General features: G+C 41.7%; 1 protein-coding gene across 6 annotated transcripts in view; it reads right to left on the bottom strand.

Moving 5' to 3' along the window:
• The window catches only part of BLNK (B cell linker), a 100,355-nt gene that overhangs the window by 37,047 nt on the left and 37,868 nt on the right, over window positions 1-25,440 (bottom strand). The window contains exon 1 of one of the 6 annotated variants that reach the window (XM_056352707.1): window positions 10,922-11,431. The exons of 4 other annotated variants lie outside the window; for them this stretch is intronic. In XM_056352707.1, coding sequence (XP_056208682.1) covers window positions 10,922-10,968 — 47 coding nt within the window. In that variant the 5' untranslated portion in view covers window positions 10,969-11,431. Of the gene's footprint in view, window positions 1-10,921; window positions 11,432-25,440 lie in introns of those variants that run through there. One more of the 6 variants, XM_056352709.1, reaches the window with a different exon arrangement.

The following is a 25,440-nucleotide window of genomic DNA, read 5'->3' as shown; positions in this document are numbered from 1 at the left end:
GTGCACAAAACTGGCAAGCAATATGAAAATACATCTAAAACAACCCAATTAATTATATAAAACAACTCCACTCCCTTCTACCTCCCTTCTAATTGCTCAGGAGAAAGCAAAAGGAAATTCCCAAATACAGAAAGCATCTAACTTCTCTCGTTAGACCTCCTTCAGGTGCTTCAGATCTCCATACACACACACTGATGTATCATATACTACCTGGAATAGCAAGAGTTGAATTCCTTTGCAAGGAAATGCAGGCTGGCATCAGCTGGCTGGGCTGGACCCGGTGTTTTCAATGGCTGTTACATGTGTATAATGCATGAAGACATAACTGAGTTGTTGAGGAGTAATCAGCTAAACTGCTTCAGCTGCTTCTGGTCTAAGACAGGGGGTTACTGCCCCTCATCCACCCCGGGGGCTTATCACGGCTCACCCCTTGCAATGCCTTTCATGACGGGAGGGGAGGAAGTTTGGAGCTGGAGGTGGTAAACCTGTGACACCAAACCATCAGTTCAAAGCACCGAGCCTTTGATCTTTATCTGTAAAGCTATCTCAAAGCTGTGAAAATTTGAATGAGGCTTGCTTGTGGGAGAAGTCAATTACAGACACCCATCTGAGAGGAAGAAGGAACAATGAACTGTCTTCTGCTGTGTTCATGAGATGCACAAGAGGAAATGAGTATAAATAGTTGAGTTTTGTTGATTTTTTTTTAAGTTTGAGTAACATCCTATTCTGCTCACTTTTCATCATTCACTATTCTGTCTAAAGGCAAACCCCATAATTAGAGCAGGTGTGTGTTTACATGGTACACACAGAAGCACAGAAAGGCTAAATATTGATCATGCTTTTCACCTTCAAAAGTCCTCTATATAATCTTCTCAAGCTGTCAATCTGTCTTACACTAGCAAGTACTAACATAGACCAGTATGTAAAGGCATAATACATCTCTGACACAAATCAGTCCTAACGTGAAATTAAATAGTATACTTTGAGGTGATAGTAAGTTCTTTCAATGCACAGAATTTCCAGTTGGTGGGGCTGAGGTAACTTAAAACCTTAACGACACCAACTGCTTGGTGAAACTGCTTCCTCATTTTAGATCAAGCCTGAGGCTTGTTCTGAATATGTATGGACAGTGTATTAGTAGCAAAGATTTCATGTACTTAAGTCATACAGTACTTTTTGCAATTACTTTTTACTTTTGTTTAGCAGAGAAGAATAGTAGACCTAGTTCCTGTTACCTTTTTTTACTACTATTTGGGACTTCACAGCTCCTTCTGAATATCAGAAAGCAGTGATGGCCAGGTAGTCTTTAGTACAGCTTTTAAAAATACACACATTTAATAACAGCTGAAGGCATTTCAGGTTGGGACACCTCTTCCCACTTATCCAGCTTGCTCCCCCTTTATCTCAACTAAATAATAGTGATACTGATAAGAAGTACAGAAAATAATTAGCTATTATGATATGCTGAGTATTGCACATCACTTCTTGACACAAAAAGTTAAGAGGTATTTTCTGAACTGTGACTGACCTGACGTATTTGGTCACTTTGGTTAACTGATCCATTTCATGAACCAGCTGTCTGGATATGAGCTGATGCATTAAAAAACAGAAAACCCACAGAGAAGCTACATTCATAAGGTTTACTCCATTTTCCCAAAAGGTTTGAAATCAACAGAAAGAAACTAAACACATTAGAATACTTTAAAACACAGTTCCAGTTAAAACTAAGTGAGCACTGTACCTCCCTGCAGGACTAGTACCCTACAGCCTGGTAGCTGAAGGAAAGCAAGGACTGAAATTTGAGAAAGTATTTTTTGTATTTCACCAAAAAGAGGAAGCACAAAGTCCTTACAGGGGAGTCAATATAGACAGGACTTGGTACGGACCCAGAAAATTACCACCTGTCAGTGGTAACATTACCTTCAGTTGCAATTCTACAAGATTTTTTTGCAAGGTGAGATAACATTTCTGTCAGTCTTGCAGGCATGTAGATTGAAAGACTGCCACAGGCACATGAAGGAGATGAAAATGAATGAAAAAGTAAGAAAACTGAATGAATTGAACACAGAAAGATGAAGGTTTAATTTTGATTCCATGTTCCAACAGAGTGGGTTGTTCTGGTTTTCCTCCTCTCTTACCTCTTCCACAAATTTAAAATCTGCCATTTTAGCTCTGGTCACCTACTGAAGGACATTGAAAAAGTCTATGTCTAACTACGTAACGGGCTTAGGCAAGATTTAGCCAGATGTTAATGCACATCTAACTTCAACTATCTTCAAGTTAGGTAAGTACCTAAATTTTGTGTTAAGGCCTTGCTAACGTGGGCAAGTAAGCCACGAGGTGAATAAACGTATCGTGTGATCTGAGTGCAGTCTTCATCAGTGTCTTTGTGTCATTTAAGATTGCTACTAAAATACACTTCTAATGCAGTGATTTTAATCCAGGGGTCCTCAAACTACGGCCTGCAGGCTGGATACGGCCCCCCGGGGTCCTCAATCCGGCCCCCGGTATTTACAGACACACACCCCTGCACCGGGGGTTGGGGGGGACCAAGCAGCCGCAGATGACTGCCTGCCACTTCATCCGCGCGCCGGCCCCCTGTTTAAAAAGTTTGAGGACCCCTGTTTTAATCCATTAAGTTCATAGACTGTGAAAGATTAAAAAAAAAGCTACTGCCAAAATCTGTCTTAAAACAAGGTACTGAATTATTGGTTCAGTTCATACCTGCTCAGCATGAGTATGAGTAAAGGAAAAAAATCCCATAACCGGGCTTTCAGCATGTTTTTTTAAACTTTCCTTTATGGCCCAATACTTCCTTTTCCATTCTCTGACAAGATTTTCCCCTCCCCCAGAAAGTTTCTCAACAGGAGTGCCTGAGTTGGAAGGAGATGGGAACTCTCTCTTGTTCCTCTCTAAAGCATAACTTTTTTTTTTTACTTTCATTTTTTTTTCTTATCCATTAGCAACTGAAGTGTAGCAACTAATTTCCTCTGTGTATTTTTGCTGAAGTCATATAATGCTTACAGCAAAAATTGCGGATGATGTATTTTATGCCTTTAGCATCAAATTCCCTTTAGCTGAAGAGATTTTACCACTTGTTTAGGATGATGGGGGTACAAAATAATGGACACATTTTTTGACACATCTGATGAAGACTAACGAACATTGTGGTACGTGAGCTGAAAGTGGTTTTGCTCAAGCTACAAAGCATTATATCTACCATAGATGTGGGGTGGCACTGGCAGGGATCTAATAGAGGCTACTCACAGATCTACCTGTATTGTTTATTTTGTACTGAAGTCTATCAGATTCTGTTAGACCTTTGGAGAAGTATTTTGGTCCCTAGGGTTATACAGCCACTTTGATGGAGCCCACTCGGGCTGCCACTGAAAGGGGAAATTCTGCTTTTTGCTCTCGGTGCTTGCCCAGCTATGATGAATAATGGAACTTCCAGCTGGGAAATTAACTTCTTTTTTCTTTTGCCAATTTAGATTATCAGCAGGATCAATCCGGCTTCATCACATGGCCATGGGAATCCCAGTGCCAGTGTGAGGGTGGAGACGAGCGGCAGGGCAAGCAGGGGCTTTGGGAGGGTGGAGGAAAAGGGACCTACTCTTTTGGCAGCAGCTCAGACTTACGCTAAGTTAAAACTGGCCGTGTCACTACAGCTTCAGTAGCACTGAGCTGCCTCTGTGCTTCTTGCAGAGATGCCTGTCGTGTCTACGTTTTAAGACAGGAAGGAACCATTTAGCCATATGTTATAGCTGCTTGGATTAATAGCCTACTTCACCCGGTTGTCCTTGCATTAAACTTGAGAAGTATATACTCATGTTTTTCATATTATTGCCTCAGGATGCATTATTTTAATTCTTTCTAAACTATTTACTGTATAGTATATAATTGACATTGAGGTCATAAACCTGTAGCATTGCACGTCTGGCTTTGCTTACATCTGGGAAATGAACTTATCCAAAAAGTGTATACTATCAGATTAGGATAAAGATACCAACAGAATTTCCCAGCCTCTTTTACCTCTCGGTCATTTACTATGGCTTTCATAAAACAAGCTTGTCTACACTCTATGTAAACTCCTTTCACAGCCTACCAAAAATCGAAGATGGTTCCCTACAGCCAAATGAGACTATACCGTTACTTATGGCTATTGTTTTCCAACAGTTTTCCAATTCTCTTGTCCGCTGAGCACATAGAACAAGTGATAATTGCTTTCTAAAAGAAATGCTTCTCTATCATATTACAATGTGCTTTCAGGTACTTAAGACTATATAAGATGTTACATAAAACTAAAATCAGTCGTATAATACAGCAATCATTTTTAAACCCCACATAAAACACATAAGAAGAAAACCTATGTATGAGCAGATACATTCTTTCTTTTCCAGTTATCAGGGACTTATAAATCATCTGCAAAAGATGATTTAGCCATCTGACGGTGCCTAAAAATTACTCTTAGCTGATTCCTGCCGTCAAAATCCACCTACGAAAGAAGTAGTGTTGAAGCATTTTGATCAAATACATCAAATAGAGCAGGTCACAAATTTCCCTCATTGCAGTGTGCATACAGTAATATACTACACTGGAGAAGCACAGTTTAATCCTGAACTATACTGGTTCAACAAACTAGAAAAAAACATTCAATTTTTTAAATGTCAAAAATTCCAGTTAACGTGACATTGTGAACATTAAATAAAATGATCTGAACTCTAGGAGTTGTCTTTTATTCCGTTTCTGTTCTGCAGATAACTGAAATCTTATTTTTCCCTCTAGGTTTGCTCATAATGCTGGAATTGCCTGCAGTGTTAAAACTCTGGATTTCACTCATCGTTTAAACAGAAAGCAAGACCAATGGAATTAGGATATTTTAAAATGTTCCAGATATATGTTGTCAGCCAGTTACAACCCTGGCAATGGTTAGTCAGGATTTTTGATCACGTTAAATGTTTTTCCAAAACTAAATTCACCAAAAGCAGAACTAAAACTTCATTCTGTTACCCTTAACTTTTTCAACTGTTGACTTACAGGAGCTTTGCTTTCAAAGACTGAGCAATAGCAGAGGCATTGTCCAAGGTGAGAAAAAAAAATGTTTATATATTATATAAATAAACAATGTTTCTTTTCAAATAAACAAGTATTTATAGCAATTTCTACCAATGTGGGAACTCCTCTTCCCACCTCTTGATCATCTAATGTTGTTTTCCAACAGTGTTATGGCTGACACAAGCCATAACAGTGTAGAACGCTTCTTTGTAACATTTTATGATTGCCATATTTGCCTTCCAAAAGAAAAGCATCTATCGCATTATAATGTAGCATGCAGTACATAGGCTTTAACGATTCTGTAAAACACAAAATTGTTTTGTTCTGGGATCAACGTTTCACTGAATACCTGCAATGTCATATTATGATTTAAGATCTAGCACTCTGCACAGCCGTATGGGGTATAGTTTTAAACTAATGGTGAAAAATGGTTACGCCAAGTTTGCTGGAATGTTTCATTTTTTTTCATGGCCAAGAAAATTAATTTATTGTGGTATTTGCTTTGCTATTGGTCATTTATTATTTGACTTCAAAAAATAATAAAAAAGGCATGTCTTTAGATCCAACCTGTATTACTAGCTTTTGCTGAAAAACTGACAGTCACAGACCCACAGACCCAAAACAACGCCATTTGTGATTGCTATAGTTGGCAAACGCTCTTACTGTGGACAGTTATTTTAACAAAACTACAATGACACTAGAAGACCTAATTTTATTTGGAGGAGTATGCACACAAGGCAGAGGTGGAATAAGCTATGCCAACAACTGAGCAATTTTGCCAGAGCAAGTAGAATGAGACTATAGGTACTATATGAGGATAGCTGATCTCGTGAACAGACTACATTGTTACACTGCTGCCTACAAAGAGATATTAAAACAAGGCTTTTCACCATAGTTTCAATATTACACTACATCATTTTGTCCATGTTGCCATATTTTCATTTAAAACATAGGTAGATCAGTCACATGTAAACACACTTTTCTATAAACAGCATTATAGTCAGGAAATTCTATATGGGAATAATTTACTATGTGGTGATCTAGATTTTTTAAAAAATGAGTGTTTTTAAATGGGGGTTGGGGTGGTTTTTTTGGTGTTTGTGTTTTTATTTTAGGGCAGCTTGGAGATTGGCCCAGGCAGGATGATAGAGCTGGAAAGGGTGATAAGAAAAAAAAAGAACAAACTTTAAAGGGGCTGTTAGAAGAAAATTCTTGTGCAGAGAGAAAGGAAGAAAGGAGGACAAACATAGGTGGGGCGGAGGCTGAAAGAAGGTCCGAGGGAAAAGCAGCAGGACAATTTGACTGGAGAAGTCACACTGGGGTGAAAGAGGGATTTTTACAGCAGTATTTGGGGAAGTTTGCATTTTATATCTTGTTCCATTCCAAAGTCCAGAGGAGAGAGAGATTAATGAATTGTTTAAGCTGACATAAAGCTAAAGGAAATAGAGATTTTACAGCCATATCATTTAATCACAATCCCATGCTTTGTATGGAAAACTGGACCTAACAATCCTGCAGAAAAAACACTTGCTTGCACTCAACGTCACGGCAGACATAGCTGGTGACTTCACTTTCCCCTGTGCCTGTGAAATTCAACTTTAAAGAGTGCATACTGTTGGCACTGTGATTTCACGTGACCTTACATTCAGCCTACATTCTGGGCTAAAATGTGGGTGCACCACAAAAGCTGCTGTCATGACGAAGTGTTACTGTGCCATGGAACGTTGTCAGGAGAAACTGGAGGCTGAGACAGAAACTGGCTGGAGGTGGCAATGGGTGGTGTCCCAGAAGACCTCATGGCTGCTGTGCCCTTAGGGTGCGAGGGTGGAGGCAGATCAGACTTTTGCTAAAAAGAGAACAGAGCAGGTAGAAGAGCAGAAGCGAGGGGGCCATGACTTGTGAAGAAGAGGTGGCGATGAGCAGCTAGAAGGGGTTGGATTGGAAAAATCTCATACGTGGAACAGTTCCGATTTGGGCCGTTAGATCACTGCCCAGTGTACAAGTAGCTGGGTATTTGCATCGCTTTGCCTCTGAATTCTATATAACTAAACCCAGGAAAATATGTTAAAGTTGGATGCGGACTCTGGTGCCCTGTTCTGTCATGAGAGGCATTCTCTAGCTCACTTTGAAACACTAGTTTCTTTCCTGCTTGACTTTATTCTTGTCCTTTTGTCTTGTTCAAGTCTGTTGATGCAACAAACTATGTTAAAAAACTACTTGAAAAAGCACATTAAGTTTCCAAGTCTATTTGCGACATTTAACTATTAACAGGAATTAGTAGAACTACTGTAATAAAATATTTTCCTACCGTGCAAAACTAATGTTTAGATATTCCTCATTAGTTTTTTTCAGAAAGTAAATATTCCCTATGATAAAATATCCTATACATAAAAAGTATCAGTTTGCAGTTAAATAGTTTCACTCCCAAAAGAATTAATTTTCTGCTTCTACACTTTCAGTACCAGAAAATCCTCTGGTAAAGAAAAGATCCAGTAGTTACAGTCAAGCTGTCTCTATCAGTAGAAAATTAGTGAAGACCATAAATACCTTCAAATCTGATAGACAACTAACAGACATTCAGGCCTTAAGAAAACCTCCCTTGATTTTAACAGAATTAGGGCTTAAACCCTCTTGTTTAGCAAGGGATGTTAAAACAAAATATTGCAAATAACTGACACACTTGTCCAACCTGAGAAAAAAACTCCATTGCTTTTTTTCACTTGTTTTTCATTTGCAAGTTCTGATTGTAGACAGTGGATTTTAAGGGTTTTTTTGGGAGGGAAGAACTGCTGCAGATTAAGAAAGCCATCTGAAATGAACATGAAACTGTGCTCTCAGAAAAGTCTGTTTGCAATCTGGAAGGGTTTGGCTGCTTGACCTTAGGCAAGTGAAAGCACGTAGTACACTTTTGGTTTGTGCCATCGTTTGCCCAACACTGCTGTGGTGATGGTAATGATGCCTTTGAAAAGGGCTTTGTGATACACAGCTAAAAACAGCTATGAGCCAAGGGTCATTATTGAGGTCTGTGGTCATAAAAAAATGCAGCAAGCCTGGAGAGATGCTGTAACAGAGTCATATATAGCAGCTAGAAATTGTTTAAAGACTAGGCATCAGGCTCAGTCTAAGGAAGCTGAAAGAGTCTGCAAGTTTAGTGCTGTATCTTTTGAGTTGCTAACTTCCCATTACCTTTGCCGCCTACCATCCCTGATAATGAGTGCATCTACGTATATATTTGCATATATCTTCTTTTTTCTGAAGTTCAGGCTGAAATCAAGTCACCATAAAGCCTGTCATGGCAGCATGGCTATTGCTCATATATTCACCCCACACTTCAGAAAACAATTTGAAGTACCAAATAATTCGTACGCATGACAAATAAATTTATCTCATGATAAATAACCAAACTTTGGAGTTCATTTTTCATGACTATATGGAAGCAATTAGAACACACAATGTACTCTGAGGGAGCACTTGTATAATACTGTGCAACACATTATTACAAACACCGTATTAAAATAATACTGGAATTCCATGAAGTTCCAGCATTCCTATCCAACCGATATCAAAGTTAATTGTGTGACCTAACTGCAAACAATGCCCATACCACAACATGGTAGTTAAAGAGGTGCATAAAAACACTTATAGTTCTTATTGTTGTAATAAAGAAACAAATGGAATATGTTAAGAATTAGGTCTCATACAAGACTTGATAATGCCAGAAAAAGCTAGGTCTGGTAGCTCAAATATACCCGTGGAGAATAGATGAGCTCAGCAAAACAACATAATATCTGCTTTTTCACGTCTACACTTAAAAAAACCAAAAGCTCTGCTCTCAGACACTGACTCAACAGCAGTGCTACTTTAATTTTTGCTGCTACAAAGCAAAAATTTCAAGAAAGCCGTCTTTAGAAAAAACGCAAACTGTAATTACACCGATTGAAACTATGGTAGGCATATTTCTTGGCATTGCATCTTAGGCATATGCAGGAAGGCAGGTTTTAAATGTAACAATTTCATTTGTGTACCCTTCAGTACAAACTCTGAACCATGTATGTGTCTTCCATGCAGACAGGAGGCTACATTAGGCAGTCACCTGCACTGTCAACAGCTCACATAGCACAAGGGGGGTAGTATTCAGCTCTGAAAAGAAGAAGCAGCAGCTGCTGCCACGTTATGCTGACGTCTTCCTGTATTTGTACATCTCTCAAAATTTCTGCTATGAATAGGTGCTCATGGAAGGTTCTGCCTTAAGTTTTTAAATCCTGATACTGTAGTAAGACCATGTAGCTGAATACCCAGGTCTCTGTCTAAGGCAGTATTTTGACATACTCAGACTGAAGCTTGCATGCACGTCCACTGCACGTAGTAAGAACACTCACGCGTTTGAGAAATGCATGCTCCTATACTCCTTGCACAACTAGGGTGAATTGGCCATAAGGAGGAGAGAAAAAGTAGCTTTTAATACTTCAAGATAATACAGCAAAGCAGAGCTACTTCCTCCTCTTCCTTATTTTACAACAATATTAAAACTTCAGACAAGATGAAGAGTGTCGGCCAGTGGCAAGATGCAACAGAGGCGCAATGGCTGCCTTTCTGGTTTAGGACTTTTGATTCAGTTCCCAAACAATTTGTGCACCACTATAACCCTCACGTGTAGACCCCTTCCGTGCACTTGAAAGTAATCCTGCTTTAATCAAAGGCACAGAAGATGCATCCTAGCTACAGTTCTATCACAGCAGGGAGCAGGTGCTGTATTTCTTTATGTACCAGTAACTGTCTTGATAGTGTCAAGCTTTCCATTGTATCAGTCAGCTTCTTACATTTAGATGGCTAGTTCAGGCCAACACTGAGCCCTGACACTATTTAGACCATTTTGGACTATTTAAGGTCATAAATTGCCGACAATGAGGAAATTCACTGTCGCCTTCTCCCCTGTCCATTGAGCCTTCCACCGAGTTCTTGCCTGGGCTGCAGGACGCAGTCTGCCAGGCTCGTATTAGGTGTGTCTGGCTGAGTCACTTCAGCTAGGTCACGGCAGCAATTCAGGCACACCCCCCCACCAATATTTCAACAGTATGGAAAGAGTAGATATCAAGAATTAGTCTTTGCCATCAAAATTAGCTTTACAAGGGATCGTTCTGATTTGCATGAAGGCTTCCAGGGAGAGGGAAAGAGGCTTGAGAATGGCTTATAAATTAGTATCAAGTGTAGAAATATGAGTTATTTTAAGAGAGAATATTTTTTCAACATTTTATTCTTAATTTTCAGAGGAAGAAAAAGTTTCTAGGCTAATTTAAACTGAAACAGAACTTCTTTTAACTATTCAGAAAAGAAAAAAAGTCACTAAGAAGGAGCCTTGAAATGCCGACTCCGCCAGCACACCAGTCAAGTCACACTAAAAATACTCCAGCAATGGTCAGCTTCTGCTTTTTTCCCTCTTGAACCCTGCATTTAACGCCGTGCTCCTTCACTTCAGAACACTTCCCGTTTTCCAGTTCCCTCTGTTCCACCAGTTCTTTCGAAGATTAGGAAATATCACAGAACCTAACGCAAACACCATCTGCATAGGACACCGATTAAACCATTAAGCGATTAATTATTTTTTCTAATTTACATAAAGCTTATACATCTTAGCGAGTCCAAGGCTATTGCCTCACAGCTTTGAAAACAGCCACTTTAGCAGCGCTGCTGGCTGCGGGCCAGGCGGGCACACGCGTGGCTCTGACACCGGCCCCACGACCCGCTCCAGAGCCCCGCGCTGCCCCGGGCCGCCAGTCCCGGCTCCGGGGGGTGAGACAGCTTCGGCTCCGGCTGCTGCCAGCGCCCCCCGCCCCGCCGGGACCCCCGCGCCCCGCCGGGACCCCACCTGAGCTTCTCCCCGGCCGGCACGGCCAGCTTGTTCAGCTTGTCCATGCTCCGCGCCGCGCTCGTCCCGGCCCGGCACCTGCCGCCGCCTCCCGCCGGGCCCGGCCCGGCCGCTCTCCCTCCTCGGGCCGCGGCTCGGAGCGCGGCGGAAGCTCCCCCGCCAGCAGCGCCTCCGCGGGGCTCGGTCGCGGCCGCCGCCGTGCCGGGCTGTTGAAGCCTCGCCCCGTCCCGCCCGCAGGCGCTGGCAGAGCCGGCACCCGGTGCCCGGAGCGCCCGGCCCCGCCCGCCCCCGCCCCGTCCGGCGGCGCGCACAGGTGGCTGCGGCACCGGGGCCGAGGTGGGGCCTGCGGAGCTGGGAGCGTGAGGGCTCAGGCCCGCAGCCCTGGGAGCGCCCAGGGGAGCGCTGGCGCGGCCCGGGGAGCCGGCAGTGCGCGGCCCGGGGAGCAGGGAGCCGGCAGTGCGCGGCCCCGGCCGGGCGGCGGGCTGGGGCCGGGGCCGGGGCCGGGGCTGGGTCCGGGCGGGCTGCGGTGGGGTCAGGCCGCCAGCCTCGCTGCCCTGGCCGCTGCGGGAGCCCTGCGGGCGCCTGCCCTCCGCTGCCCTGCCGTCTGCTGACGGTGTGCCAGGTACAGCCGGCTGCTGGGGGCACTTTCCGCCTCCCAGAGGCTCTCGAGCGAAGCTGGAGAAAATCACCCTGTTACTCCCACCCTTTTGAATATAAATGTAAGGGGGGAAAAAAATTTCCTCGCCTCGTTTCTCAAACTAAGGCGGGAGCAAACCCTGATCCTTGCTGGGACACAGGGCAAAGCCATTCCCAGCCGCCACGCAGGCAGCAGACCTGTGCTCTATAGCTCTGGTATCTCAGAGCCTGAGGTTTTTTTGCTTAGTCTTGGGCTTAAGCATTTTCTCCTCTTTAAAGATGAACTTTATAGGTAGCTGTCCCTTCTGAGGGGCAATGTCAGTGGGCGTTCGTGCTCAGCCTTTATCCTGAAGGGCTGATAACCTGCATTCCGCTCCTGGGGACCATGACTTGTCACTCGCTCTCTGTACCCTCGGCCTGCCTGCAGCTTGAAGGCTTCTCCAGGCAGAAAAGCTACTCATTGTTTTTATTAAATGTACATCTACTTCATGTTAATATGCTTTCAGAAGTACCATGTGCTTTGAGGCTGCCCAAAGTTATTTCTTGGGGAGAGCTTGCTGTCACCTAGGCTAGATTTTCATGTGGATGTGTCTCCTTCCCAGGCTGCACTGACTGTAGTTTTTTTCTCGACAAAATGTAGCGGTGAAACAGACTTCCCCGGTTAGTGCAGATGACTCTGGGGAAACAGCCTGCCACAAGATTTGCGTCTTTGATAACAGTATTGCTCTGATCTTGGCATGGCTGGCGTTTTTGGTCTCTGAGCTTTTGACATGGAAATCAATTGATATTTGCATACACTATTGCTTTAGAGAGGGTCCATAGTGAAAAAAATGCCCTTTTTAGGGTATCTTATAAAGTTTGTGGGCTTTAAGGAATAACATCATAATGTTGAATGGCATTTACTACAGAAAAGTTTGGAATTCCACCCTGCATTGTATCTGGTTATGAACTGAACACCTTTTCAAATTTACTCCCTAAAATTTACTTTGAAAATTAAATTAACTTTGAATTAGTTAAAATCAGCACTCTGGCAATGTGAAGAACTGTGTATAAATACACTGCAGTGCTGCTTTACTTTTTGCTTATATAATCCCGGTATATCTAAACATGCGTCAGAATAGGGGATTTGCTCAGTAGGCTCACGGGGTGATTTCTCTTCCAGAACACTGCTTCTTGCCTGACTGTTGCTGAAATCCCAGACTGTTGCCCTTTGAGATCTTTGGTGGCAGCCTGTCATTTGCACTGCCGTGCTGGTTTCGCCTGGTTTCTTCCTGACTCGACAGTTTACAGGTTGAGTTTTAATGCTCTGCAGTGGCCGGTGCAGAGGGCTTTCACACCTGTCCTTGTAAGCACTGTCACCTTGCTGCTCCTGGGAAGGGGCCACTGCTGATGCCTCGTGCTCAGGGCGGTCCTTGAATCCCCTGTGCTCAGGGCTTGGTGACAGTGCAGCTCATGCAGGATCTCTCATCGCTGTAATCTGCTGGCCCACATGTTTGTGTAGCTGTGCAGTGAAATGGTTTGGGGAAGGAGCTCACTACAAATGATCTAGCAAAAAGTCACCAAAGAGGGGGGTTTAACTGCATTGGTTCCTTGATTAGATTCAGTGCACAAATGTTTGTGAGAGTGCAGCACAGGGTGGGAAGAATAGGGTGTGTGACTGCTTAGACCAGTACTACTGCCAAGAAGTTACTACTAAGAAAGTCTCCTTTGCGCAAGACAGGTTCATGATATTTTGTGGCATCTGCTGTAGGGCCTGTCCACTGGTCGTACCTCAGCCTTTTTGCTTCTTCCATGCACACACATGGCCCAGTGCATGGCTCTGCTTCACTTTAATATCTACAAGCAAAAAACCACAAACCCTTTCGTACTACTCCATCAGGGCTTGCTTCTACCTGTCTGGAAAACAGTACCGGGAAAGGAGGTAAATGCTTGTCCTCACAGCTCTGGCCCTCTGATTGCTTACACAGTGCGTATCTTACTTCCCTTTATATCCATGCCTTCCAAGACATGCTAGCGCGGGGAATTTTTCTGGGGGGGGAAAAGAGTCCTGGCCTGGAATTAGCAGAGGTCACTAGTACCAGGGGATGTGGCCTAGGCTGGCTGTCTTTGCCTACGCAGAACATGGGCAAAGAATAAATTATCCCCTTTCTCCCCAAAAAACACATACAGGACCCCATATTCCACAGCTACCTTAAACCCAAGGCATCTGGGAGAGTGGTTTCTCTTGGCCACCTTGGAATACACTTTTCCTGGGGAACCAATGTAGACTCAAGTGCAGGTAAAGTCCTGAAATTAAGAGAAGGAAGCCACCCTCCCCCAGATATCAAACAAAGCCTTTCTAGTTAGATTCCTCTTCCCCATTTTAGATGTGTACCTGCATCAAAAACATCTGGATCTAAATAGTGTAGCCTCACCAGAAAATGACTACAGCCTACTTAGCTCTCTCTGGTCTCCCCCAAATCAGCCTATCTGGCCATCTACCCCGGTGTCAAGAAAGCTTGGTTGGGTGCAACAAGACAGGAAAACCACGAGAGAAAAAACTTAAATAAAGAACAGGCCCAAGCCCCTTCAAACAGCCCTAGGTCTCTTTTTTTGCCCAGCAGGTGGTTTCAGAGTGGTTTCCAGCCCATATTGGGAAAGGTCCTGTCTGTGGTCAAGAGGGTTTTAGTATAGTCTATACAGCCAGGAGCAAATCGCGGTTTGCAGCTGGCAAGGAGGGCCCTGCAGACCTGCACCAGGGACCGGGGGGGTGAGTGGCAGCAGGTCCTCCATCCCCCCCGTGCTACTCATGACCCTAAAACAGTGTCTCCGGGGGCCCACACTGGAGGGGGGCCGGGGCATCACTAACCCCCACTCCAGGAAACACCCTGCCTTCCTCTTCAGGAGCCCCGGGAGGGCCTGGAGGCGGTGGCAGGTTTGAGCCACGCAGTGAACATAACGCCATGCTATTTTTGTACTTGTAACCCCAGCAACTGTCCCTCTTTGACCTAATATGCTGATTTGGAGAATGCCAAAGAGGAAGTGGGATTTGTTTTACCACATGGATGACATCATGACCACAGTGATGGTTAACGTGAAACCCTCCGTCGCAGCTACGAGTGCTGTTCTTGGCGGGGAGGGATACGTTTTGAGGGATGTCTGTGCTACCTCCATGCTCCCTGGCACATCTGGGGCCAATAGGGATGGTGTGGGGGACACAGTCACTGGCTGGCAAGTGTTCTTGCCTGCTGAGACATGGCCTGGCAGCCTGGACCAGCCTGCACTGCCCAGCTGAAGGACAGGTCCCAAGGATGTGGGGCATAATGGTGTCCCAGGAAAATATTTCTTGATGTCTTGGATGAGGCTTTTTGCAGAGGTGTTCCCACAGTACTGGTCTTCTGGAGGATCATTATTCAAGCCCTTTACCTAAATGGTATTTTCTTCTGGATTTTTTTCTCATGTTTTAAGAACTTGCGTTCACACAGACTCTGATATTTTTGTGATTACGTAGATAGCCACGAACTTTATTTTCCTGTATGTGGCTACAAAAGATACAGGATAAATTTCTGGCACTATTACTTAATACAGGTAATGCAGGATTTGATAGTAAATGTCGCTGGCAGGATGGTTCACAGAATATACATGCTTTTTTATTTTTGATGCTTAAAACGCCATTGAAATTTTGGAGAAGACCTTCTGAATGCTTAGACAGACTTTCTAAATGCCACTAACTGTTGCAACATAATTTCCTCATCACTGCAAGTGTTGTGGCTTAATCTGGGTTTGTCTCTCCGATCCTCTCCCAATATGACTGTGTAATTCTCCATTTATGCTCATAAATAAAAAAGATTTTAAAAAGCAACTTCTTTATCTTGTATTTTTAGAAGCTAAAATTATTTTTTTACCCCTTCTGCTATTTTCTGCTGTTCATTTCCTACCGTCTCATTCCTTGTGCATGCTGCCTCACTCTGGTGATGTGTTCTGGTTTCTATTTAAGAGCTGTGAGGTCACCGAGGCATGGTCAAAACTAGACTCAGTGGAGCAAACTCTGCGACTGTGAGGATCCTGCCTTCATTTGGTCAGAATTTGCTGTGAATTGCCAGATATTTCCTGTTTATTCAGGGCTCCAGTTTTCTATGCACTATTGTTAAGATCATTTATGGTTTGCCTTTGCTTCTCTGAGTAGATAGAAGACTCCTGTAGCATAGAAACAAGGGATCATAAGGCTTGTCTGAAGCATTTTAGTCGTTGGTAAGTGGTGTTCCTAGATCAGAACAAGCATCTTCATACAGAGCCAATCATTGTAGAGAAACCATTAGGCAAAATCCAGTCAGATTGCTATCACTGACAAGACTCATGTTTTTTCTTGGCTGAAGTTTTCTCTCTGACTCCTGTGATAACTGCTTTCTCCTATTTCCACTAAAATTAATGCTCTCTAGTTTAATACCTTCCAGTACGTGGTTTGTATAAGGATTTTGGGTTTGTCAGGGATTCCTGCTGAAGCTACTAATATCCCTAATATTCACATTATGATGTTGAATATTATATAAAGTATCAGCTGTACATATCTTCCTTTTAAATTCGTAAGCCTTGATGCTAACACCTTTTTACAGAGACCATTCATGCCATTATCTTAATGTGGAATACAGATTATGACTATGTTTAGTCTAGGGAACGTAGCGGCCAATGCTGATCTGCATCGGCAGCTGAAGCCACATCGTGACTGCCATAGCAGGGTGAGGCTCAGTGATGGAACAGCATCTGCCCATAGCCTCCTCCACATGACACGGAACCCTAGGAATATGTCCCAGGCAGAAGCTGTGGCACACAGGAGAGATGAACAGTCAAGCTGCAGAAAAGAGTATGAAAAGTCCAAGCCAGTGTATAGGTACAGCCTTGGCTTTCAGTTGCCATTTCTGAACTTCTACGATTTGACATAATTGAAATAAAAAGCAGAGAATTGTAAACTGCATTGTGTAGCACAAAAATTTAGCAATGAGAAGGTGAATAAAACCAACTGCAAATATATTAGTTTAAAACATTAATTTACAGTAAATATTTTTAATGTTAATTTTTATTTTTAATGCTTTGAGGGGACAGTGCTGCATCAAAGAATCTCAATGAGGTATGCATGACTATTTCAAGAGGAAGCTATTTTTTACAGATTACATTAATGCTCAGAGATACGGGCTAGTGCCTTCAATATACATAAAACAGCTGAGAAACCTGATCTGAGGTAAGCGATTGGTTTGATAACAAGTTTTCAATTTTATTCATAACATGGCCATATAAGACTTACTTTTTATGTCAGTCATGCTAGAAACCCCATTTCTTGAATCCTTCCCAATCTGGAAAATTTTTTTTCCAACATTAGTAGAGAGGATCATGCCAAATTTTTTTTCTTGGAAGTACTCAGGTGTCAAGGATGCAACTGTTCCTTATGGGAGAGAATTCAAGTAGGTTTCACGTACAACTGTCTTGCCAAGTAGCTAGTGTATTTTTTCACTGTGACTTCCCCACTTCTGGGAAATGTGGGGAAACACAAGATATTGCACATTTTAGTCTTTAAAAGACAGCTTTGTGAGCTTTTGCTTGACTTTTCCTTCAGGAAGTCCTGACAAAAGAGCAGCAATGTCAGCTCTCCTGAGCAATATGTGAAATGATTGAAAATTCACTTCAAAATATGTCTGATTTTACTGTCTTGAGGTCATAGTATTTTACTTGGCTCAGAGGTACTTCTCCCTGCCTAGATCTACATGCTATCTTAAATCTCTCACAGACTCTGATTATTGCTGCAAAGACAGTATTCATACATAGCGGCCTCTCAGCTTTGAGTCTTGAGGTCTGACTTTGTGCTGCTGCTGGGGTAACACTGAAGGTGAGAGCTTGAACCGTGGAAGCACAGTAACATCAATGTAAATGTAGCCAGTCAGAGGCAGAAATTTGGCTTGATCCATTTGTGTTCACATGAAAGTCAGTAAATGATTGCTGCAATTCTGTTTTTCAAGTAAACTGTGGAAGTTTAGTGAAAGTAGCCGAAACTGATACCACACCTTCCAGTTTTCTGAACTGGAAAACAGATCAAATTCTGACCACCTGAATCTGAACTGCAATCTGTAACCATGTTACAGGCTTTACTTTTTCCTCAAGGCCTGCTATTTTAAAGTACCTTGTATATATTTGACCCCTTCTACTTTCAGAAGATCTGTAGGAAGACATGCCCGCAACATGCTGAGGTGATGGAGAGCAAAGGGGAAACAGAGGCTTAGCAGTAGACTGTCACATGCTCCCCAGGAGGGTTTTGTGCTTGATCATATGGATCTCAATGCAAATTTGTGGGATTTGGTACCAGGTCAGAAGAACACTCAAACTCTATTGTTTAAAACTACGCCAATTTAGACATAGTTTTGTTTCCCCTTCATTTCTATTCTGGTTGATACGCTGCCTACTTAACTTACCGTTCAGTGTCCCATAGCTGGTATTTGGAAACCATGAGTTTATGGAACATGATTTCTCATGACATTCACTGTAAAACACTGCTGCTTCGTGTTTAAAATAATACATCTCTGTTTTTTCCAAGCATTGCTCTCTGACTCTCTGAATGGATTCTTTTCCATTTCCAGGACGCATAGAAGCTGTTTTAAACTAGAAAACACTACTTGTACAGGAAAAGTTACATGTGGGCATTCAGTTGTGTCTTAGAAGATGAGAAGAAGGTACTTTTTTTGTCCCAAGTATTTTTAAATAATTCTAATTTTCCAAAGTTTTAGTCTTGTCACTGTGGGTCAAATGGCTCAATGCCACAGTGTTAATTTTGGAAGTCAAAGAGCAACCACCCTAGAAATGCTAAAGCTTTAATCTGTAATCGCTTTTGATACTAAACTCATGTTCAAAGTTGTTCATATATAGTAATAGCAGTAGAAGGCACACTTGCAAATGCAACTCTAAATTTAATTGAATGGGATTTGGGTTTGTCTTCAGGCTCACTGGAGGAAGCAGGCTGTACATGTAGACATGTACTGCGGGGTAGGCAAAGATGTTAAACCAGAAAATTTAGTAGGATTTTCTCATGAAGGGGCCTCTGGGCAAACTCATTTTGCACCTGTGGAGAAAATGTTTTATTTCTCTGGGGACAAACCCATTGTGAAAAAGCTGCACTTCTGCTTTTCAGTTTTACTGTCATCTGTTCCACATGCGCACAGAAACACAAAATTTGCTCCTTCAGACAGGCTAATTATTTAATATTAAACTGAAAGTGTTTGAGGTCAGATTGCCTTGGAGGCAGTGATCTGTGTTGGAGCCAACAGACAGCTACAGTGAGTCTGAAGAGTAGTGCCGCTCCTTGGTCTGCAAATCTTATCCCCTTCCAGCAGTCCAGAGTGACTGCAATGGAGATAACTGTAACTGGCAGATTTAATCTAGCTCTGATCCCAGCCATGGAAGGGAGGTTGCAGGGGCACGGGCTTCTTTGCAGACTGGCAAGCCGCTCTTGTTTCTGACTTTTCTGCAGCACTTGTAAACCCTGCTCTCCTTCCTCCTCATCTCTTGCAACTGGGTTAAATCTTGGCCAGGTTTGCTTCCCTGTCCATCCTCCTGTTTGGGGAGGGTACCCTGGAGGGTACCCAAGAGACCTTAGTGGGAGTGCTTAGCAGAGGGCGTTGTTTGGCCCTGGCTTGCACGGGGCAGAGGAGGATGTGGAGGAGAAGCATTTTGTGTCCTTCCTTTCTGCGCATGCCTACTGAGCATCAGTCAGCATTCACACATAGATAGTGAACGGTCTAAATATGTTTGTGTCCCTGCTGGCAAGATTGCCGTGTATATGCACAGTCAAAGGGTTGCAGAGTTTTCAGATTTCAAAATTAAAGGGATGTCTTAAAATGAGGTTATTTTAATATAGCTCTGGTGCTGTTTACACATAGCATGATGCCTTCAGTACCTAGAAAATGCTGAAAACCCATTAGTTTTTAAACCACTTCTTTCCTGCACTGCCCTATAATACATACAGCCAAGGAAAATGGTTGATCTTCTCTGGCACAATTTGGTAACCTGCACTGCTTCAGTGACCGCAATAATTTCCTAAGCAGGAACAGGAAAAATACTTTGTCTGTAGTCTTTTCTGGTTTTTGTGTTTCCATCTTCTTAAGACTGCTCTCTTCTGTTTCTTGGATAACTGGACTTGCCTAACACTATGTTCTGGGAGCAGAAATGTCACTGAACAGAAAAAGTTCTGACAGTCCTCACCCAAAAGTATAGTGGATTTGAAATATTACCTTCCAAAAACGTTCAGTAATCAAGATGAGGGACTTTCTAAAGAAGAAATTATCTTATTAAATAGAAATATAGCAAACTATTATTTGAAATAATAGCAAGATAACATTTTATGACCAAAGATAAAGAATTTCATGGAATACTCTCTTCTGTGGGGAAAAATTGCTCAGATTTGTAACTATAGCCATTAATCTTTTCTGTTGTCTAAGACTGAAAATTTTGTGAATTGTTGCAAAAAATATTACACAGTTACACAGTTGGTAACTTTAATTGCATTAAGACTACAAAACTGTAGCAGATTAATAGAGTGCCACGTTATATCATAGTGGGTTATTATTTTTATATAACCTATTGTGAAGCATTTATTGCTGTAGTTCAGCATTTAGAAGAGTTACTTCCTAAGTTTGTGGTCATAAGGGCCTGTGCATCTTTCTACTCTCAGAGTGTATTGGGAGAAAAAAAATCTACATTTAGTATCAAACACTTTTTCAGAATAACTGTTTCTACCTTTTTTGTCATCCCTTCAGATTTAAAATATGGAGCGAACTCGGAGAGAAGTGAAAGAAGAAAAAAACTGATAGATGTCTGCATGTAAATAAACGCATATATGTAAATTTAAATGTTCATTGTATTGCAGTAGCACATAGGAGCCTTATTCATAAACAATTATCCTTTTTTTCATTCTGTGTTGTTCTAATAGACAAGAAGGTAGCTACTGCATTGAAGAAATTACAATCTAAAATATTTTGGGATGAAAGAAATTTTCTGACTGGTAGTTTAGAAATCGTATACATAGATGATGGTCTGACAAGATTTTTAATTTCTGGACACTAGTGGATTTTACCAACATCTTCAGCATGGACTTGCGTACTTGAACCTTCTCCATGTTGTATTGATCTGCCTGGGATTATGTTACACATTGGAAATTGTCCTGTTTGTTATTGCCACAATACTGTTGAGTCAGGAATATGTTTATAAACAGACTGATGAGTGAAGACTAGATTGCTGTGTGCCATTTGTAATTTGAAACTGTTGACAAGGTATATATTATTTGTATAGCTTTTGCTGTAAAATGTTCATATTAGTTAGCAAATAGGAAGACAACAGTGATACAATAGAGTCTTCCAGGGAGAAATTACTGGGTTTTAAGGTATCTTTTCCTTAAGTGTTGTGATTTCTTTTAAGCTTAAGCCTTCCGCAACCTTGGATAACTTTTATCATTCTGTTCACAGGAGAATTTCCCCCTTTATGAAAAAGATTCCTCAAAGTATCATGAGCTTCTCAAGAAATTGTAGATTTCTGTTATTATTATTATTCCTGGTAGACCTGATACCACCAACACTTTCCTGAATCAAAGTTCACGGTGTAAATTTATTTGTTCAGCATGGTCCATTGGGGTGTTATACCATGTCAGTGAGTGATGTTCGTTTGCTTGCATACGGAAGCACCCATTTGCTCATTCTTACCTGCCTTAGACACCTGATGCAGGCTAATGTCACAAATGTCTATGAATTGAACCTTTGATCTGACCCAGGATTGCTTTATTTTAAGTAAGCCAATACTCAAGAATATTAGAATAGAAAGAAATGCCATAATAAGCAAAATTTTGAGCTTTGTATAGAATAAATTCTAAGCCTGGCTAGCTATCTGCTGGAGCTATGCCATGGGCTGTGTTTCAGAATGTTCTTGGTGTGTTCATTGAGAAAAAACGACACTTCAAATCTGTACAGAAAGTGGGGCTTTCCCAGAAACCGGTGTTCCATCCTGTGGACTCTGCAAGGTAGGTACATGATAGGTATAGATATATGCTGATACGTTGGTTTTGACTTAGGCTGGTTCTGGACCATTTACATCTTTAATCCTGAAGAATTTATTCCCATTATTCATTGTGATTAACAGGGGGTCTGAAATTATATTCACCTTGATGACGGTAGAGAAGTGTTGCCGGAAAGACATCATCAGTAAGGGCTCTGGTCTGTGATCTGAAACCAGCTACATTTGTTATTTTTCAGTGTTTTCTTAGAGCCCAGCCCCCTCTTTTAAAAGCTAAACCCCAATGAAGTACCAATGTGATGAAGGTATATTATACATATTTACTACTGCTTCTGTTTAAAAGCTGAAATTGTTGGAATTTTGGTTTTATCTCTAAATTTTTAATAAAGCTCTGGCGAGGGATTAGCTAGCAGGGAATACCTGTAGATGTGGATCATACTTTCTGTTTCTTTAAAAAGACAACATAATGACAGGAAATATTTGACTTTGGAATTTTTTTCAGAGTATATGTAAATCTATCTATTTGTGGGTTATATGCGGACAAAAAACATCCAGTAATGAATAATTTCTTAAACATTATTTGTACCAGTAATATAAAAGGAATGGTATTTCATGCTGACATTTCAAGCAATACGAACAATATTTTACTTCTCTGATCTTGAACTGTTATTCATTAAAGCAACAGCATGGATATATGCCTTATATTCCTGTGTATTCCTTTAGAATATTATTGCTAGAGCCAGAGGAATGAGATAAGGAATATCTTATCTGATATTCCTGATAAAGGGAATTAATTATATCAGCCAGGTCAGAGATTTAGAAAAGGATCTGATCATTTTTATGAAATGAATACTAAGGCAAATTAACTGAAATGGTAAGATATGTAACAATTGGACTTGACGATCTTAAAGATCTTTTCCAACCTAAACAATTCTATGATTCTATGATATTTTTAGATTATTTTCAGTATTCTGAGAACTTAATAAAATAATAAAAGCATGAAACTGGGCAGTGAGGAACTAAATAAGAGAAATGACAAAGCTGTGGTAGCAGGTGTGTGGGGAAACTGAAGTGCCAGAATTGTGAAGAAGAAACTGAGACTTAATGCTCTGTCAAGGATAACATTGGAGAGTACCTAAACTGTGCAATGGCAGTCGGTGGAGGAGAATGGAAAACAGGAACGCTAGTAAGAACTGTAAAATAAAAAAATCTGGTTTTTTTCCCCTCAGAACTCTTGACTATTAGGAACAGAAGGAGACTGTCAGACTGGAAAATCAGGCATGGCTTGTGGAAGAATAAAATAAAATATGTTTTAAAACAGATCAGGCAATACTGTTCTGTTATAATTTTTAGCAGCAGTTTCAGCCCTGACGAAGACAGCCTTGGGCAGGGAGACTGAACTGCCTCCCTACTCTGGAGGATGTCCTTTTATCCCTCTGTCCTCCAGAAGGTTGATAAAATAATCTGCAAGAGGTGGTCTGAGTAGTTGTAAACTGTAGCATCCTGCAGGGAAGCTGCATATACTGCTGTCAGTGTGGCAAGGGATTGGCCATAGTCTGGCCTGAAAACACGTCACCTCTTCAAATATTTGGAGCATATCTGAATTTGAATTCCAAGAATTGCAACAAACGTCAAGACTGCAAAGTCAAAGTGTGTTTACATTGTGCAGTGGAGCACAGTGCCAGAGCTGGCAACAACTGAGCAGTTTCTGGAACAAGAGGTAGCAGGGCTGCACCTTGAGGCAAGGCATTTCAGGTCATGTGCAGCATCCAGTAATGCAGCTTTACTGCTTCTGGCAGCTGAGCAGCTCCTGTGCTTGGTGCTAGCTCCTCAGTCCCTATGCTGCACCCACTGCTATGTACAGATGTTCGGAAGCACTGGAAATTAGAGAAAGCTAGTATGGAAGTTGCCTGTGACTTTTAATTTCCTAAATATATGTACTATGATACCATCTGTATTTAGGTGGTTACAGATGATCTATCCAGAGAGGCTCTCTGATGCTCTGAATCATGTGTTGACAAGTGCTAATACCATGCGTCATGTAGATATGTTGCAAGTACCATCATGCCAGCATCCGTGGTGTTACTAAGGTAGTTCTACATTACTTACATTGCTGTTGCTCTTGGAAAGGCAGTTTATGAGGAATATGCTAGTAAAGAGGCATTTATTTGCATGCTGAATGCAATTTCTGTGTTTGTTTGGGGCAAATCTTTGAAATATATATCTTTGGCAAGTTTATTAATTCTATGGGTTGCCACCTGCAGCCTTGCAGGCTGTTGGGTTTCAGGTCTTGATTTTTGTTGCACAAAGGCTGTGGCATTCCTACCAACTGCACTTCACCTTTTGCCATGCCAGCTGCTCTGAACAGCCTCTCCTGAAGCTGTTTCAAGTGACTGGTTGCTACAGCACCAACTGTCTGCCTTGCAGCTGCAACAGGCCCTCCTGCCACAGCCCCTCAGCTTCTCCTTGCAGCTCGTTTTGTAACTTCTGTACCTTGCTTGTCTAGCTGACCCCGTTTTTAAGCACTGCAGTTTTCATGGCTTAGTATCTTATCTCGACTGTTTACCTGCTCTCATTTCTGTATTCAAGAAAGTCTGAATGAAAGGGTTTAATACTTTCCTTAGTTTTCTTGGCAATACTGCATAGACCACCTGCCATCACAGCACAAACGGCTGAGCTAATGAATGAAGCTTATACAAAAGAAAAAGAGGCTATGCTTTCACTCATTTTCACAGAGGCTAGTCTAAAGCGAAAAGAATGAAATGTCTCTCCTGCAGAGAGCATAAATACGTGTTGATAACACGCTCTAAATTAAATATTGTATTTCTTTTAAAAACTGAGAGGACTCCAGTTTGGAGACTTGGAGCAAAATGAGCCAAGACATCTGCTCTGTTTTCTGCCCAGTGTGTACCTGAGCTGGGGCACATGTGGAATTCTGCTAAAATGAGATTATAAATTAATAGTCCTTCACACTTCATTGCTTGACTGAGCCAGAAGTTATTTTCTTCTGAGTTTTCAGTCCCAGGTGCAGCACTTTCTGACTACCAAATATAAATTTCTAAAAGGGAAGAAAGACCAGTGAATTGAAACTTCAGCCACCTCTTCTCTGTGGTCTGAGTACAGCCATGTAATAGAGAAAAGGAAAGCACATCAACTAACAGGGTGGAGGAAAAAGATCCTGTCCAGACATATGAAGACAGTGAAAAATGGTTTGTGATTTGGGCAACAGCTTTCATTGCCGGTTCTGCTTCTGGCTTTGTGTACCAACATAAGCAGGTCGTTTTGGTCTAAGTCTTAAAAAGGTGACTTGTTTCTTTGATTTTTGATATCCAACTTGAGCTGCTGCGCAGCTGATATTCTATTGCTATCTAGGCTGGTCTAGAGTACTAACAAAGATAAATGTTTCTACTTTCACTAAAACTTAGTGAGATTAAGCTGCTTGTTACAGACCTGGCTTCCCCTACAGCTGGGCCAGTGTATGCTTCTTTCTCAGAGGCTGATCCACTTCTGCTCTTCAAAGAGGCTTAATAGATATCTGCTATTATTTAATACTAGTCTGTCACACTTGTTATCAGAAAGTGTCTGTGATTTACCTTGTTTTACATCCCTAAAAATGAGCGTAATGTTTCCAATATTAAAGAAACATTTCTGTAATTACACTGTTAAACACCCCTGCCCCAAATGGCATTCCATAGACAGCTGAGTCGAAGACATTGTTTAGTGAGAAAGGCCACTGAAATAGGGGCTTTCTAGACATACCTAAAATATAATTCATTTAAAATTTTAAGGGATGCTGCAAGACAGGTAAGGCTGTTGCCTAAATATTGCATCTCTGAATTTTTCTTAATTGTGAACTACAAGCA

Source organism: Falco biarmicus, chromosome 9 (genome assembly GCF_023638135.1).
Source record: "Falco biarmicus isolate bFalBia1 chromosome 9, bFalBia1.pri, whole genome shotgun sequence".
In the NCBI taxonomy this organism is placed as follows: Eukaryota; Metazoa; Chordata; class Aves; order Falconiformes; family Falconidae; genus Falco; species Falco biarmicus.
This window is presented reverse-complemented; position numbering and strand designations above follow the sequence as displayed.